General features: G+C 44.4%; 1 protein-coding gene across 7 annotated transcripts in view; it reads left to right on the top strand.

The window, feature by feature from the left end:
* SYTL2 (synaptotagmin like 2) overlaps positions 1 to 18,513 on the top strand; it is a 119,141-nt gene that overhangs the window by 52,485 nt on the left and 48,143 nt on the right. For 6 of the 7 annotated variants that reach the window (XM_055581537.1, XM_055581536.1, XM_055581535.1 and 3 more), the window contains 3 exons: positions 1,716 to 2,209; positions 14,582 to 14,733; positions 16,987 to 17,122. In XM_055581537.1, coding sequence (XP_055437512.1) covers positions 2,109 to 2,209; positions 14,582 to 14,733; positions 16,987 to 17,122 — 389 coding nt within the window. In that variant the 5' untranslated portion in view covers positions 1,716 to 2,108. Of the gene's footprint in view, positions 1 to 1,082; positions 1,138 to 1,715; positions 2,210 to 14,581; positions 14,734 to 16,986; positions 17,123 to 18,513 lie in introns of all 7 variants that reach the window. The other variant, XM_055581533.1, reaches the window with a different exon arrangement.

Here is an 18,513-nt window from a genome sequence, read left to right as displayed (position 1 = left end):
TTTATTTATATATGCACAAGTAGTAATATATGCACCAGAGAATCCTGGCATGCTGCAGTCTGTAGGGCTGTAGAGTCAGATGTGACTTAGCAACTCAACAGCGACAACAAATACATGGGAGTGCATGCTGATTTAAAAAGTGAATGTGAAGTGTTATCTTAAAATTCGAGTAGTCACTGTGGGCAATATGTCAAGAGCTACAGGAAGGTAAAAATAAAGGTCACCAGAGTGCACACCTTCCAAGTCCCAACTTCATAAGGGAGATCAGAAAAATACAAAAAAGAAAAGGAAAACATGTAACCAGTACATTCTTGCCAGCTGAATGGAACAAAAGTGTGAACTCAAAAAGGAAGTTAGAGTATATTTTTAGCAGCTACTCTTGGTACAGGATGCAAGATATGCATTGCTTTCTAGCCATTATTTCATTTAATCCTGGCAACCCTTGAAGGATGTCCTAATGAGAATCCTGAGCCTCGGAGTGGTTAGGTAACTTGCCTCATGTTTTGTAGTTAGACAGTTGTAGTGGGAGTACTTCCTTGTAGATCTCTTTTGCCAAAGAGTAAAGAGTGTATTCATAGATGTATTCATAGACGTTCCTACGTTACTGTATACACGGTCTTTTATTGAGTAGGGCTGCTTTAAAATGTAGTAAACCCCCTTTTTTTTTTAGTGTCTACTATATATGCAGTACTCTGCTTGTTAAAGGACCCCAGTCCTGGAGTAGTTCCTCAAGTCTAGCCTGGCTATGGCATTCTGTAGGTCTCACCTTATTCTCATAGGTTCAAAAACCTTTTTTTTTTTTTTCCTGAGTCTTTATTGAGTTCTGTTATAATACTGCTTCTGTCTTAATGTTTTGGTTTTCTGGCCATGAGGCATGTTGGATCTTAGCTCTCCGATCAGGGATCAAACCCACACCCCCAACACTGGACAGGGAAGTCTCAACCGATGGACCACCAGGGACGTCCCTGCTCATGGGCTTAAAATGCCTCGAAGAAAATAGGATTCTTGCCTACGTTTCTATGCAAAAATGCTCACTTTGAATGGTGAGGTGTTTTGAAATCCTGCCTCTTTTTTTCCCTCAGATTATATACGCACAGTCAGTGTTCTTTCTCCTGGGAAATGAAGGGAGACAGCTTGGTGAGTTGCTCCAGGTCCAGCAAAAGTTAGAGGTGGGACTAAGTAGAGAATAACTGTTTTCACTATGGTGCAAACTACTCTACCTGATAATAATTCTTCCATCATCTCGGAGCACAGATGCACGTTAGTGGAACATCCCTGTGCATGAAGAAGTGGGCATTTGTGAATTTTTATTTCTAGTTTCCTACCAGTAATCACTTGACAACTGGAATAAGGTCTCCCTGGTCTTCCTGATCTTTAGTGTGACCTTTCAGCCTAGCGTCTCATGCGTTTGTGGAGAGAACCACCATCTTTCTGCAACCATCCCTTCCCTCTGTGGATCGTTAAACATTGACAGGCATTTTTGTGCACGCTCCATCTCGGCAGTCTAGAATTGAGTTGAAGCATGTTTCATGACCCTTTTCTATTTGCTCAAGAAGCTGGCAGAACTGGTTTCCCTGATCTTGGAGACCATCTCACATGGTCACTTTCCCCCCCCAGACATGTTTGAAATCTTCTAATAATGAGCAATGCTTATTGTTAATAATGAGAACTGCTGCCTGTCGCTATCTGGTATTTACCGTCTCACGATTCCCCAGGCAGGTGACACTCAGATCCTGTGGCTGCTCATCGAGTTGACGTCGGACGGAAGGAGAATAAACTGTCTCAGACTGGTCCAGCGAGGAGGCGTGAGTGGGAATGCCGCAGCAGGAACAAGTGACCTGTCTGGCTGAGAATCCAGCATCCTGAGTGCTTCCTCTTGACATCACCCTCCAGACCACTACTGCCTTGAGGGAAAGGGCGCTTAGGATTTTGCTATCAGCCACCTAAAACTTTTGCCTAGCCGAGAGAAGACTTTTGCTGCAGAACTGAACAAGATACTATTCCACTGCACTTTTTCATCCTTCGATCATCCTGGCTACGGTGACTTGTTCGGCTTGGGGAATTTGAGGCTGTGTTTTTTCCTGTCATTTTTGTGAACACTTTTCAAAATGATCGACTTAAGCTTCCTGACAGAGGAGGAGCAGGAGGCCATCATGAAGGTTCTGCAGCGAGACGCCGCCCTGAAGAGGGCTGAAGAGGAGAGAGTCAGGTAGGAGGCTGGCCCTCCGATGGGGGGAGGAGGGTGGTCTGTAAGAGGACGAGAAACTTTATTCCTCTCAGCTGTAAGTGGTCATTCTGACTTGGAGCCTGACTTACGGGTTCCAATTTCAGGTGTATTTCCTGGACAGAACTTTCTCCTCCTTGGTATCTCTCATCCCATAGGACTCATGCCAGAAATAGTCTTGATTAAAAACCTAACTAAATGCCTTTAACTTATCAAACACTGGATTAAAAATGAAGTACTCTATACAAACATATCCATGCATCTATGCTTCCCATATATATGTATAATGTATACACACACACACAAGCACACACATATTCACTTTTTTTTTTTAACTGAATCTACTTCTTTAAAAGTGGATCATGTACTAAATTAGGAAAAAATTTTAAGTTTCTAAAGTGTTATGAACAGAGAAGTAGCTCACATTTTTGCATATTTTCATACATGCTTGAAATGATTTCAACAGCAAGTTGAAATTGGTTCTGACTGAGCCAGTTTTTCATTTGTGTCCCTTGAGAAAGTGTGATGCTGTTCTTGTTGGGAGGAACTCAAACCAAATGTTCCACATCAACAGTCCTGCCACTTTCACCTCCTGTGGGGTAGGAGGAGCATGAGGTCAGAGGGCTTGAGTCCAAGCCCTGCCATCTATCACCTTCGTCATCTGGGTTTTGAAGGCAGTGAAAGGCTTCCTGAATGTAAGTTAGTCGTATTCATGACATAACCCCCATCCCAGGAATTATCCAAGAGGAGCATCAGCCATCTTCTTACCTCTTGGGACACCATGATCATAAACATGGATTTATTTGTATCCATTTTAATTTTTTTTTTTTTTTTAGTTGACCCTCATTTGAACATGGATGCTTTGTAAAAGAACATGCTGAAGTTCCCTTTAAGGATTCCAGTGTGTCTGATTATGGCTGCTCATCATAATTCATGTTAAACAGTGCTTAACAGATTGCAAGGGGCTTATATGCCCATTATTTCCTCTGAGCTCACAACACTTATGTAGTTGGAGTGCAGGGTGGTTTGTAATTACGCCAACCTGATGTGTGAGGAAATTGACCTTGAGACAGGTCAAGTGACTCACCCAGGCTCATGCAATCCATAGATGTCAGAAGTGAGAATTAAATCCTGGCCTGCAGGTACTCATTCACTCAGTCTACCATCCCTTCCTGAGAAAACTGCAGCAGACAGGACGTCCTGGGAGCCAGCCATGACGAGGGGGGTGGCTGCATGGACACTGAGCTGTGACTGTGGCAGGAGACGGCTGTAGGTGGTGGAGATCGTGAGAATGCGGTTCCTTTCTTGTCGTGTTCCTTCCTCCAAGTTGCTGCTCCCCACTCTCAGCAAGTGGGGCGCCTCAAACTGTGTCCCCTTGAGAGCTGGGAATTACACCAATCAGCCATCGAGGTCTCTTGGTAGCATTCATCCTTTACCAGTCACAGTACATGAATGTCATCCTCTTATGATCCTCCCAGCAGCCCTGAGATTTGGCGAGGCAAGACTGTTAGACCCATTTTAGAAATGAGGGTGTGGGGGAGCAGCACAGAGGAAAAATTAGTAGATTTTCAAGCATGGGGGGGAATGGAAATTCCTTTAGTCTCTCAGAAGACTAGATGGAGAGACTGGGAGGGAAAGCAGTGTAGCTGAGGTTGCCCCAGGGCCCCATGCCTCTTCCTGCCTTGAGATGAGGGAACTCTCAGTATTAGCAAGCTGCTATATTTGAATTCCTCCCACTGTGGCGCTAATGGTAAAGAACCTGTCTGCCAATGCAGGAGACGAAACTCAAGAGATGTGGGTTTGATCCCTGGGTTGGGAAGATCCCCTGGAGGAGGGTGTGGCAACCCACTCCAGTATTCTTGCCTGGAGAATTCCGTGGAGACAGGAGCCTGGTGGGCTACAGTCCATGGGGTTGCACAGAGTCAGACACGACTGAACCGACTGAGCATGCACGCACCGACAAGATTTTACGTGTGATTTGTAACTCTGCTTCCTCCATCTAGCCAGATTATGACGGCTAGAGGGAGGTTACCCTCCCTTCTATTTTAAACATAATTAATATTTTATTTTATTTTTTTAATATTTATTATTTGACTGTGCTGGATCTTAGTCACAGCACGTCGAATCTTTAGTTGCAGCTATAAACTCCTAGTTGCGGCATGTGGGATCTGGTTCCCTGACCAGGGATCTGACCTAGATCCCCGGCATTGGGAGTACAGGATGTTAGCCCCTGGACCACCAGGGAAGTCCCCCTCCCTTCTATATTTACCTGGCCTCTGGGATTCCAGGCTACTGGGTCTTCCTCGTAGTTCTCCGGTTCTGTATGACTGGAGGTATTTCTCAGGCATCTCCAGTAAGAGCTGAAAATGTCCTTAAAAATTGCAAGTTCTGCCTGAAAGTGAGCCTGGTGAGGGGTGGGAGCGTGTAGCCACTGGCACCAGCGAGTCTACAGCCACAGCAGGAAGGCTGTGGGTCCTCTTGCAGAGGTGACCTTGCAGAATCTCCTTCCACGCACTGTTTCTGAGGACATCTACGAAGCTGCCGCTGGTGCTGCCCTTGTTTCTTGCTTTGTAAACTGATGGAAGATGGCTTGGGGTGGTAAAAATCTAGTGTGAGTCAGACCCTGTTTGCTGCTACCATTCCGGTGTGTCAGTTGCTCAGTCGTGTCCAACTCTTTGGGACCCCATGGACTGTAGCCCACCAGGCTACTCTGTCCTTGGGATTCTCCAGGCAAGAAAACTGGAGTGGGTTGCCATTCCCTTCTCCAGGAGATCTTCCCAACCTGTGGCTCGAACCTAGGTCTCCTGCATTGCAGGTGGATTCTTTACCGTCTGAGCCACCATTCTGGGGGCCTTCCTAGTTAGGCACCAAGCAGCTTGGGTGGACTTGGCCATGGGCGGGTCCAGGACTGAGTGCCAGGGGCCAGATGGGCAGCAGGCCCACACCCTGTGGGCACTGACAGAGGCCCAGCTCACCACCTGCTCCACACAAGAGGAATGGCGCTCTCGAACCCTTTGCTTTAGCCCTGAAGGGACTTGGATGATTCTGAGGCTGTCTGCTCCTAGACTGATGGAACAAAATGCTGTTCCTTGGGCTTTTGCTTTTCAGTCCTGTTACCGTCCCCTAGCTGTTTGTTTTTGGTGCTTCTATCAGAGTTATAGCCTGACAGCTCTGGAAAGATTTTTGGGGTCCATATCAGTCACTTTACAGATAAAGCAGGAAAAACCCAGAGAGGAGAAGTGACTTACCCAGGGTCACACAGTCAGTCAGTGCCAAAGCTTTGATAAGAAAAGCTCTTGGTCTCCTGGTTTGAGAAGAACAGTAAGGGCCCTTCAGTCAAAACTGATGTGATTTTGAATCCTCTCCTCACCACTAAATCAACTGTGGTCCATTCGGCAAGTTACTTGACCTCTCTGAGCCCTCAGCTCAGAGACTGGGAATAACCATAGTATCAAACTCAAAGAATTATAGACAGATAAAACAATTCTTTATCTTCTTAGCACAGAGTAGATGACTGATACATTTTAATTTCCTTATTCACCACTCCACCCATGCCTCTAAGGAAAAAAAAAAAGGACAGAATTCTCTGGTTAGTGGTCTGATTCCTTAGAAGGAAATTACTCCTAAACCTATCAACTATTTATTAATAAAATGGTGGAGTCTAATTGAGCACTCATTAAGTATAGGAAACCTCTGGACTAATGAAAGGGATTTTAGGGTAGTTGAAACATTACCAGCCTACCAGTCCCAGCTCTCAAGGTATTTACCATTTATTGGATTATCAATTGCAAATTTAAAACCTCGACCTTGTTTCCCTAACATGATTTTGCAATGCCCCAGTTCTCCTCCAAGTTGGTAAGTGACTTTAGAGACATAATTTAGATAATTCTATTCTTAGCCTAAGCAAAACACCATTAGAAAGGCAAATCTGCCACTGAAATTCAGAGTGCTATTTCAAATGCTGGTTCCTTACGGACCCTGGCAGCGAGGACATTACTAACGGACTGCAGCGCTGCTGCCTGCTAGGAGCAGACACTGCCTCCGGGTCCTTTTCAGGACTGCTGTGGAGGAGAGTTGCATTTCAACTGAAATCTGCCTGCCATTCCTCATTTATCCAGGAATGCTTTGGCTTGTTCACATCCGAGCTCTTTCAAGACCCTTTGGAGATGATTTATCCTATAGGTTACCTCCCATCCAAATTTCAGGGCTTCCCAGGTGGCGCCAGTGATAAAAGAACTCGCCTGCCAATGCAGGAGACATTAGAGACGCAGGTTCGATCCCTGGGTCAGGAAGATCCCCTGGAAGAGGGCATGGCAACCCACTCCAATATTCTTGCCTGGAGAATCCCTGGATGGAGGAACCTGCCGGGCTACAGTCCAGGGGGTCTCAAAGAGTCGGGCACGACTTGGCGACTCAACAACAACAACCTCCAGATTTCATGGATGAGAAAGTGTCGTACAGAAGTGTCCAGTTCCCAAATCACTCAACCTGTTAATGGTAGAAGGTGGATTTGAACCCAAGGGAATATCCACTTTGTGTCTCTGGAGTTGCGTGAGAAGACAGCAATCCCGGGTCGCTGCAGCGCCCCCTACCTGTAGCCACAAGCGCTACGTGCAGTTACCACCATGCGGCTCCACCCAGCCTGCTCTCCTCACTGCCCGCTGCAGACATTTCACAAAGCAGCAGGGCAGCAGACATCAGCATGGATTCTTTTCCTCTCTCCTGGCTGCCTCCTCCCTCTTTGTCCTCTTTTTTTTTTTTTTTTTTTTTTTTAAGAAACACCACGACACATGCATAGATATAATTTTGGTCTTTTATGGTTTGAAAATGACACACTCTAGAGGTGGTGTTTCCTGTGCTTTGTGTCACACTGCCAACAGGAAATCATTGCCCCTGGGTGTCTTTACACCACCAGCACTGTGCCCCCCACCCCATAAACACACAACCACATCTAGGGTGACGGGTGTTCTTGCAGTAGATACCATCTCAACCGCGACCACATCTTGTGATCCTCAGCTGCTGCCTTAAGCCCTCGTTTCTTTGAAATGAAGGCAGTTGTCATTGAAGAACTGCCTTTCAGCACCTCTGATGGTGTTTTCTGTCAAAGAAAAGGGGAAAGTAACCATTTGTCCAGGGTTGACATTGTACACAGTGTCACATTTTCCCCCTTGATCCCTGGATCAGTGTAGCCGAACCCACTCAACAAGGAGGAAATGGGGGTGGGGGGGTGAGGTTAAGTGCCCTGTAAGAGTGAAACCTTGCTCATCCAACTACAAACCTGTGTTTCCCACACAATGTGCTGCCTCACAGCAGACTGTGGGGACCTGCAACGTATCCCCAACGTGAGTGATGCACGTTTTGTCTAATTTTCCGCTGTAATGAGCTTTTGCAGTTTATTTCATTTTCACATGTGTTTGTTTTCAGATTCTCTATCAAGGGTTGAATTCCTTCATAGAAAGAGTGAAGTGTGATAGCCACCTTAGAAATCATAACCACGTTTGGCTGTCCTTGGCAGGGTGGGAAAGCAGTAGAAAGAATGTGGGTGAGGAGGCAGGCTGGCTTCTGGTCCTGGCTCTGTGTGACCTTGGGCAAACCTCTTAACCTCTCTGGGTTTCAATTCATCCCTGAAGTGAGGCCATTTTTAACTATCCAAGGTCCATTCCAGCTCTCATATTCAAAACAAACATGTAAGAGTACTTTCAAATCACCTAGTCTAACCTTCTTGCCCAGAATATGCTGAGGGGTTAAAAAGTACTATCTAGGGAATCAAGTGGTCAGCCTCTCTGGCCAGTCTGCTGATTCTCATTATCCACAGCTGATCAGATAATATCGTCCAGGTTCTGCCTATGATGCTAGACCTTTGCTTCCTCATGATGAATAGCTAGAATCTGGGGTGTGCTGTGTAAGTACAAGGAAGAAAGCTGTTTGAACCCAGGATGAAGGGTGCCACTGTTCAGGCTTTTCTGTGGAAGTGCTCACATTCTTTCTGCACCATGGCAGTTGGCATTGGCAGTTAGACTGGCTGTAGACTATTTTATGTACAGTTCCAAGCATATACCTTGTATGCAATAGGGAATCAATGAACTAGTGGGTAAGCAAATGAACAGATAAGGCCTTTAACATACAGAGGAGGCTAGATGGCCATCTTCTGCAATTGACTGAATTCTTTGGGCATCATAGTAAACCTGTAAGGATTAAATGAGATAATGCATGTTAAGTGCCATGCATGAAGCGCAGTATAAAGCACATGCTTAGTGTATATTAGCTGATGGAATGGGGCATGACCAGGACAGCGTCTTCGCTAGGCTGAGTATTCTGCTTTCGCTTTGCCCAGCAGACCGTGGGTATTTATTGAGCATCTTCTCTGTCCTCAGCTCTCTACTAAGTATAACATGCAAGTGGAGAGGATGGTAAAAAGTGTGAGGGCCAAGAAACTTACCCTTTTTCCCACTTCAGCTAAATGGTACCACTAGAGAATCAAATGCTAATTTGTTGGTACAATTCAAGTTCCAGAAAAATGAGAGGTCAATGTAGGCTGGTAAAAAATATTTTTTATTTTAATTTTTAAAACTTATAGTTAATTTACAATATTATATGTTTCCTATTAGTACTGCATTGGGATTCAGTATTTTTGTAGATTATATGTCTTTAAAAGTTATTGCAAGATAACAGCTATAATTCCCGGTGCTATACAATATATCTGTGTTGCTTATCTATTTTATACATAGTAATTTGTATTTCTTAATCTGGTATCCCTATTTTGCCCTTCCTCCATTCCTTTTCCCCTTTATTATCCATTAGTTTGTTTTCTATATCCCCAAGTCTATTCTTGTTTTGCATACACATCATTTGTATTATTTTTTGTTGTTACTGTTCAGTTGCTCAGTCGTGTCTGACTCTTTGTGACCCCATGGACTACAGCATGCCAGGCTTCCCTGTCCTTCACTATCTCCCTGAGTTTGCTCAAACTCATGTCCATTGAGTCAGGGATGCCATTCAAACATTTCATCCTCTGTCACGCCTTTCTCCTCTTGCCCTCAGTCTTTCCCAACATCGAGGTCTTTTCCAGTAGTTGGCTCTTCCTGTCAGGTTGCCACAGTATTGGAGCTTCAGCTTCAGCATCAGTCCTTCAAATAAATATTCAGGGTTGATTTCCTTTAGGATTGACTGGTTTGATCTCCTTGCTGTCCAAGGGACTCTCAAAAGTCTTCTTCAGCAACACAGTTTGAAAGCATCAATTGTTTGACTTTCAGCCTGCTTTATGGTCCATCTCTCACATCTGTACACAACTACTGGAAAAACCATAGCTTTGACTCTATGGACCTTTGTCAGCAAAGTGTTGTCTCTGCTTTTTAATATGCTGCCTAGGTTTGTCATAGCTTTTCTTCCAAGGAGCAAGCGTCTTTTAATTTCATAGCTGCAGTCACCACCTGCGGTGATTTTGGAGCCCAAGAAAATAAAATCTGCCACTGCTTCCACTTTTTCCCCTTCTATTTGCCACGAAGTGATGGGACCAGATGCCATGATCTTAGTTCTTTGAATGTTGAGTTTTAAGCCAGCTTTTTCACTCTCTTCTTTCACCCTCATTAGTTCCTCTTCACTTCTACCATTAGAGTGGTATCATCTGCATATCTGAGGTTGTTGATATTTCTCCCAGCAGTCTTGAATCCAGCTTGTGATTCATCCAGCCCAACATTTTGCATGATGTACTTTGCATGGAAGTTAAATAAGAAGGGTGACAATATATAGCCTTGATGTACTCCTTTCCCAATTTTGAACCAGTCTGTTGTTCCCTGTCTGGTTCCAACTGTTTCTTCTTGACCTGCATATAGGTGGTCTGGAATTCCCATCTCTTTAAGAATTTTCCAGTTTGTTGTGATCCACACCGTCAAAGGCTTTAGCATAGTCAATGAAGGAGGAGCAGATATTTTTCTGGAACTCCCTTGCTTTCTCTATGATCTAATGGATGTTGGCAATTTGATCTCTGGTTCCTCTGCCTCTTCTAAACCCAGCTTGTACATCTGGAAGTTCTCAGTTCATGTACTGTGAAGCCTAGCTTGAAAAATTTTGAGCTTTACACTGCTAGTGTGTGGAATGAGCACATTCCCCAAGTAAGTGACATCATACATGATTTGTCTTTCTGGCTGACTTATTTCACTACCCATAATATTCTCCAGGTGCTAAGATTTTACCAGCCCCACCTAGGTGGTAGGTTTTTTTAATTCCTTTTTTGGTCATGCTGTGCAGCCTTCGGGATCTTGGTTCCTAAATGAGAGATCACACCTGCGCCTCCTGCAGTGGAAACATCGAGTCTTAACACTGGGCCACCAGGGAAGTCCCTGATGGTGGGATTTCTTTTGTAATCTACATCTCTACAGAACTTGGGCTTTGATGTCTTGTCTTGGAATAGAAAATATTCCAAATGGCTAAGATAGAAAAAGAGATTGATTAACTCTGGCAGTGTTTATTATGATAGGAAATATATAAATAGCACTTAGTGCTTTTGAAAGTATTTCCTATTTTTTTGCCACTTTAAAAGAGATGAACCAGAAACCCAGCCTGAGTTCTTTACTGTAATGGCCTTACTGGGAGCCTGAGTCCCAGAGGACTGCAGGCTTAGAGGGGCCAGAGGCTTGGAGACAGTCAGTTAGGCAGGAGCAGATCAAGCGTTGCCTAATGATGCTTACAAAGTGCCTTTCAGTTGAACAACAAAAACAAGAAAATAAATAATCTCATAAAGGGAAATTGGGAATTGTTACGCTCTGAGGGTTTGTGGTCTCCTTAGACAAGCTCATGGTCGATGTCAGATTTCCTTCTGCATTTTCCTAATCCTCCAAGAGATGAAGTGTACTGCCTGAACCAGAGAAGGCACTGCCATTGTGATGGAGCTTGGTTCACTCAAGCCCAGGAACAACAGGCTCTCATCTCTTATCCGACTCACACCAGGCTGACTGCTGTGCATTTATGTGTTAACAAGTTATCCACTTAACAGTTTCTAGGCATCAGTTCAGTGCTGGGCTCTGTGCTAGGGGCTTTTGTTAGAAAGGTGATTAGGAGGTAGTTCTCGCTTTCAAGGGGTTAGCAGAGTTCACAGGTCAGTGTGTGAGATGGCTGTGCAAACAGATAATTGGAACATGGCGCACTGAGCACCGCCATGGAGGAGCTGTGGGAGCACGGAGAAGGGCTAGCCGCCCGGTGCCCTCGGGAGTCAGGGAAGCCTTCCCCGGTGAGGCGGTGCATAGATCTGAGGGATGAGGGGTCGCGTGCTAGACAGAGAAGTGAGAGAGAGACATCCCCAGAGAATTTACATTTACTGGTCTCTTACCAGGATCCAGGTACTGTTAGGTGCTTCTAGGTAAATACTGCCTTTTGTCATCCAAAAGTCCTGCAGAGTACCTCTTATTTCCCTCTGTCTTTATAAACAAGGAGACTGAAGCTTACAGGGGTACAGGAAGCTGCCAAAGATGGCATTTAAGCAGGGTCAGAACTGGAATTTGGACCGAATTTGGGAAGATGCCAAAGCCCATAGTCTTTCTGCCACAACCGCCTGCCCTTAATGTCTGCAGAGGTCATGCAAGAGCAGTTTGGAGATCAGTGAGAAGTCAAGTGGGGAGCATGGGAGCAAGTGCTGGAAAACGAATCTGAAAAGATAGCCTGAAGCCAGGTGGTTGGGGGCCGCATAGGATATTCCTTCCCTCCAAAAGTGCTGTGTGAAAACCCACTGTTTTCCAGACATGAAGCAAAGATATATTGAGTACAGGCTCTTCCCCTAGGGCTCACTGTCTAGTCACGGAGAGCGGGAAGGACTTCTCTTTTCTGGCATTGAACTTGAATGAGGTCCTTTTGGGAAGGGAAGGCAAAAGCTTCATCAGCAACCAGGGTGGATTTTTTGCTCTGCTGAAAATCTAGGCAATGATTCCACATGTCAGCAATATCATATAATATTGGTTTTTCTCTGTCTCACTTACTTCACTCAATATGACAGTCTCTAAGTCCATCCAGGCTCCTCTGTCCATGGGATTTCCCAGGCAGGAATGCTGGACTGGGTTGCCATTTCCTTCTCCAGGGAATTTTCCGGACCCAGGGATCAAACCCACATCCCCTGCCCTGCAGGCAGATTCTTTTACCACAAAGTCATTTCACTCTTTTTTCTTCTTTTTTTTAATGGCTGAATGAACACATCTTCTTTATCCATTCTTGTTGATGGACATTTAGGTTGCTTCTGTGTCCTGGCTGTTAAAAATATACACTCTACTATATATAAAAATAGATAACTAATAAGGACCTACTGTATAGCACAGGGAACTCTACTCAATACTCTGTAATAACCTATGTGGGAAAAGAACCTAAAAAAGTGGATATGCATATATGTATAACTGAATCACTTTGCTGTACAGCAGAAGCTAACACAACATTTTAAATCAACTATATTCCAATAAAGATATTTGAACAAAGAAAATCTGGGCAATGGGAAATCATTAGACACATTTCACAGGAACCACGACCTCTGGTGATTCAGAACCATGAAGTGAAGGCACTGTCCCTGTTAGGATTGGTGGTGGGCTGTTACTACCGCGTGTGTCCGAGGGTTGTGATCGGACATGTTTGGCGTAGGGTCACTTCTTTAAGTGGAGAGCAGAGACGTTTCCAGCAGAGAAACGTCCAGACTCTGTCTGGAAAGGGTCTCTTTAGGCACACTTCAGAGAGAGAAAACGTACTTGCCAGAACCCTGGTGACTGCCCCTCCCGCCTTCCTCTTTCCCTGGTGGGCCTCTGTGCGGCCGTCACACACAGCCCTGCCACCGCCGTGTGTGGCCCCCCTGCACATTCTCTGGCTAAAACACTTAGATTTGCTACGTTAGGTAGTGTGCGTATTAGCTTGAATGACAATCATCAAACCCTGTTGGATTTTTGTAGCACAGTATCTTCCAAAGGCTTTTATTTTACTTTATTGTAAGTACAGCTCTGTGAACAAGAAAAGATAGATTTTTTTGACTCATTTTATCGACATGGGTAGAGAGATGTGGAGGATATGAAACTTGTCATTGCAGAACAGTGTTTTTCCCTCTTCTGTAAAATGGGGGAAACTTTAGGAGGGTGGCACTTGGTTTGTTCTTTAGATTTTAGCTTTTCCGTGAGCGTCAATGACTGCGGAACCCTTAGAAGCAGTATCTGCACAAATGGAATTTACCCCTACCTGCACTCCCTACCCCACCTAAGCTTGATCTTCCCTGATCCCAGCCTGCCTTGTTGAATTCATTTTCCCGGAATTAAGAACCATGGACACATAGGCTTCCAAAGAAGTCTCTGATAAATTCATTTCACTGAAATGGCAAGAACTGATGAGCTGATACCTTCCCCACCAGTTATCCACTCAGTGTTTATTAGGCTCCAGGCATACGCAGATGGTAATGTACGTGCATTAGCTAATTTAATCCTCATAGAAATCTCACGAGGTGAGTTACTATCATTAACCCCCTTCCTTTTTAAAGATTTTTTAAGGTGGACATTTTAAAGTCTTTCTTGGATTCGTTACAGTATTGCAGATGTTTTAAGTTTTGCTTTTTTGGCCACTGAGGCTTGTGGGATCTTATCTCCCCAATTAGGGATCAAACCCGCACCCGCTTTGTTGGAAGGTGACGTCTTAACCACTAAACCATCAGGGAAATTCCTTAACCCCTTTTTTTGTGTGGGGTAATTATCTCCCTTTTAAAAAATTTATTTTATTTTTTCATACAGTGAAATTATTTTTATGATACTGTAATTTTTTTCCACTTTATTTATTTGGAGGCTAATTACTTTACAATATTGTATTGGTTTTGTCATACATTGACATGAATCCGCCACGGGTGTACATGTGTTCCCCATCCCATCCCTCTGGGTCATCCCAGTTCACCAACCCCGAGCACCCTGTATCATGCATCAAACCTGGACTGGTGATCCGTTTCACATATGATAATATACACGTTTCAATGCCATTCTCCTTTAACCCCTTTTTAAAAATAAGGAAACCAAGGCTTAGGGAAGTGTAACATGCCCTCTTTCTCTTGGGTATTTGCATTTGAACAGTGAACACACAAGCCTGCAGCCAAAAAGTGAATTTGCTCTTGAGAAATCTCAGGCATCATCTGGGGATCATGGCTTAAACCTTTGAATTTTTGAAAAATGTTGGCATTGGATCCTGTGACCTTTTAGTTAAAGCATACACTGGTGAGTCATCTGGGAGGTTTGTGGGATCTCTTAGAACATCGAGAGCTTCATTTTGGCCAAATGCTTACAACTTCTTTGTGCAGTGTCACTGTGAACTCATTTACTTACTGTGGATTCATAACAAAGTAAAGCGTTTTTCCTTTTGTAGACATTTGCCTGAAAAAGTTAAGGATGACCAGCAACTGAAGAATATGAGTGGCCAGTGGTTTTATGAAGCCAAGGCAAAAAGACACAGAGACAGAATCCACGGTGCAGATATCATCAGAGCATCCATGAGGAAGAAGAGGCCCCAGGCAGCAGGTAAGTTGATTGGGCTACTGCCTCTCAAGGCAACATTTGTTTGGGAGAAGTAGTCCTTGGGAGAAGGGGAGGGTGTCACCATCGCTACTGAATCTGCGGAGGGAAATCATTTAGGGGTGTGCTTTGCATACTGTGTGGTCCTGTAGGTCAAAATCTTCTTGGGTTTGGATGGATGAAGTCAGGGCTAAGTGACTTAGTGTGGTAAAGAAGAACAAAGGAAGCCCTTTAGCTGCCATATTGACTTGGAGTAACATTGACAATTGAGGCTTATAAAGGATGCGTGTGTGTGTGTGTGCGCGCACGCGCGTGCACTCGGTCGTGTCTGACCCTTGGACGGTAGCCTACCAGGCTCCTCTGTCCATGGAATGTTCCAGGCAAGAATACTGGAGCGGGTTGCCATTTCCTACTCCAGGGGATCTTCCCAACCTTGGGGCATCAAATCTACATCTCTTGTGTCTCCTGCATTGGCAGGCAGATTTTTTTTTTTTTTTTTTTTTTTTAACCTGTGTACCACCTGGAAAGCTCTTATCAGGGATCGACCATCTCCTCTTTCTTTGGCTCTAACTAAAAATTCAGAACCTTTTCTCCTGAGTAGAGTAACAGGAAGAGATTGGCCTTCCTGCTCAATGACTGTGACACCTGGTACTTCTTTAAAAACCAAGTACATCATTTAAGGGACTGTAAAGACAGCATTTTGGAGGCTTCTTCAGAATTCTGTTGAGTTCATTAAATATTTACCAGGTGACTTCTCTCTAATCAACTCTGCACTAGTCAGGTTAAACCTTTACCCCTGAGAACTAGCACCTGTCTAGTTCTAACCTGTTCTCAATAAGGAAATTATCTCTTTGGCATCTAATATGTTACAGGCATTTCTTCCCTAATATTTCTAATTGTAGTAGCAATCTTATAAGGTAGGTATTATTATCCTCATTATATGTATGCAATACATAAAACTCAGAGAAGTGAAGTAACTTGTCATCAACGGGCTATGAGCACTGCATAGCTCATCGTAAGGAGTCAGCCCCCATCTATAAGGAGTGTAGCTCTACATCAGAAGGGCTGAAATCCCAGCTCTGCCATGCACCCTCCCAAAACCACCCAGAACTTAAGAAATCTTGAAGGGTCCCGTGGGTTATACCGAGGGCTCCATTTTGCAGTTAAAGAAACTAGACTTATGAGTAGAAAGACCTGTGAATGTATTTGGAAATTGGGAGTCCTTTGTGGCTCAGACAGTAAGGAATCTGCCTGCAATGCAGGAGACCTGGGTTCAATCCCTGGGTCAGGAAGATCACCTGGAAAAGGGCATGGCAACCCACTCCAGTGTTCTTGCCTGGAGAATCCCATGGACAGAGGAGCCAGGCGGGCTACAGTCCGTGGGGTGGCAGAGAGTCAAACACGACTGGAATGACTAAGCACATGTTGCTTCATCTTAATTCTTAACACTGATGGAAGTATTACTGGCGCTTACTGGCTATGTGGCCTTAGGCAAGTCTCTTGATCCCTTTGGTCTTCAATTTTGAAATCTGTAAACTTGGAAAATTTTTCCCTCCTCAGAGGATCATGCATACAAGGGACTCAACACTTTGCCTCGAACTCAGTCATCACTCAGTTGAGGCTAATTATCCAAGAGGTGCAGATAGAGAGCAGTGGGTGTTCAGAGACCAAAGAGATTATTTCCTGAAGAGGGATCACAGAGATTTTAAGGGGGCTCTGGCATCTGAGCTAGCTTCTGAGAACTTGTAGAATTTGGCTGTGTAGAGACTGTGAGAGGAGGAGGCAGTGGAGAGGAACATTCCAGAATAGAAGCATTTGTTCCCTTTTGTATCCCAGAACCCAGCCTTGAGTCGAGCCCATTGTAGCTGTTCAGTAAAGAGTTGGTAATGATGCTGTTTCTGTCCCAACAAGAACTTCCCTACCCTGAGCATCCCCTGGCCATATGCAACAAGTCCTGACCCCAATTCAAGTCAGATTCACCTAGAGCAGTCGGAATTTTGCTTTAGTCGTGTCTGCACATTTAAAGATGCGCCCATGCTCGCTGGAGGCTACTTGTGGGCAACTAACAACATGACTCCTCTCACAGGTGTATTGATAATTCTGATCTCAAGTACACAGACTCATTCGTGATGCCAGGGTGTTCAGGGAAGGCCTGACGTTCAGGTTCCAGCCTTCAGAGGTTAGAGCTGATATGAGAAGTTGTAGGTTGTGGAGAAGACAGATGGATAACGTTCTTGCCTTTATTATTTCCTGTTTCAGATGAGCAGAGTAAGGACAGAGCAAACAGGGCAAAGGAAAGCTGGGTGAATAACGTCCACAAGGATGCTTTCCTCCCCCCAGAGCTAACCGGTGTTGTAGAAGAGCCAGAAGAAGATGTAGCCCCAGCAAGCCCCAGGTGAGACCGAGCCCATGGGGAGAGCTGCTGCACATGGGGGTCCTGGCTAGGTCCTGCTGTGAGGCCAGCCAGGTCTCATGGGTGTGGGGAGGAGGGCATGGATGAGAGCGTTCTGAGCCCTGATATGAACAAAACCTGAGTGGTATTCTTTCTCAGCTTCCAGAATGTCTAACAAATCTGCATATTAAATAAAATGTCAAGTGGTGATTTCTTCCCACCAACTAGAGCTGTTTTTTTTTTTAAATTGTTATTTGTACTAAGGGTTTCTTCATAGAGTAAATGAAAATGTACTCCAAAATGAATATTGGGGAATAAGTCATTGAAGGAAAGAGATGAATGGGGGGGATTCCCTGGTGATCCAGTGTTAGGACTTAGATACACTGCTGTGGGCCCAGGTTCCTTCCCTGGTCAGGGAACTAAGAGCCCCACAAGCTGCACAAATGTGGCCCAAAAAAAGAAATCAGTGATGATCAAATTGTAACAGCCTGGTGCAATTGAAGAAATTTAAGCACCAAAACCAAGCAGATGGGAATTCCAGTCCTGAATATGCCATTTATTAGCATTTGACCATGGGCAAGTCATTTAATCTCCCTGAATCTCTTTCCCTAACTATAGATAGGAATCATACTGTATAAGAAAGATTCTGATGAGAATTAGTACATAAAATACCTGGTACATGGTAGGTACTGAATAGATGGCTCTTAAGGATGCAGATTGTCCTCAATATTTCAGTCTTGCTTTTGTGCATTTTCCATTTATCTTATCACCTGACCAATCAAAATGCACATTTGTACATCCTTCCTATGATATAGCTGATTATGAGGCTATGTTGCCACAAACTTTTTCAACCAAGATGATTTGTTTTTAGATATTTAAGGATCTTCCCATTGGTATCTGTCCATTGGGCAGTATAGTTGTTACTCTTTGGTTGAAGGACAATTACATTTTCTCTCTAGTTCCTCAGTGAAGGCAATTGAATCAGAATCGCCTACTGTAGTGAAGTCAGTGAATTTGCTGGTGGGACAGTCAATGAGTTAAGGTCCAAGGCTGAGACACCTGGGAAATGGGGATGTTTTCAATATAATTTGTGGATGAGAGAGTGGGTCTATTCTATAGGCACCAACAGGCATTTCAGGGTCAAATATAAGTCTTATGTTATATGAATAATGGAATACTGAGTCTATTAAGGTACTTGTTGTTTATCCATTTCCCTTTTAGAGAGGACTTGCTTTGTTTTCCTGGGTGGTAGGCGACACCATATCCCCCCCACCCCCACCCAGGATGATCTGTGATGTTCTCTTAAGACCCTGATGCTGGGAAAGATTGAAGGCAAAAGGAGGAGGGGGGTGGCAGGGGATGAGAAGCTGGTTAGGCAGCATCACCAACTCAAT

This window comes from Bubalus kerabau, chromosome 5 (genome assembly GCF_029407905.1).
Source record: "Bubalus kerabau isolate K-KA32 ecotype Philippines breed swamp buffalo chromosome 5, PCC_UOA_SB_1v2, whole genome shotgun sequence".
Classification (NCBI taxonomy): Eukaryota; Metazoa; Chordata; class Mammalia; order Artiodactyla; family Bovidae; genus Bubalus; species Bubalus kerabau.
The sequence above is the reverse complement of the archived record's forward strand: the minus strand, read 5'-3'. Positions and strand labels throughout refer to the sequence as shown.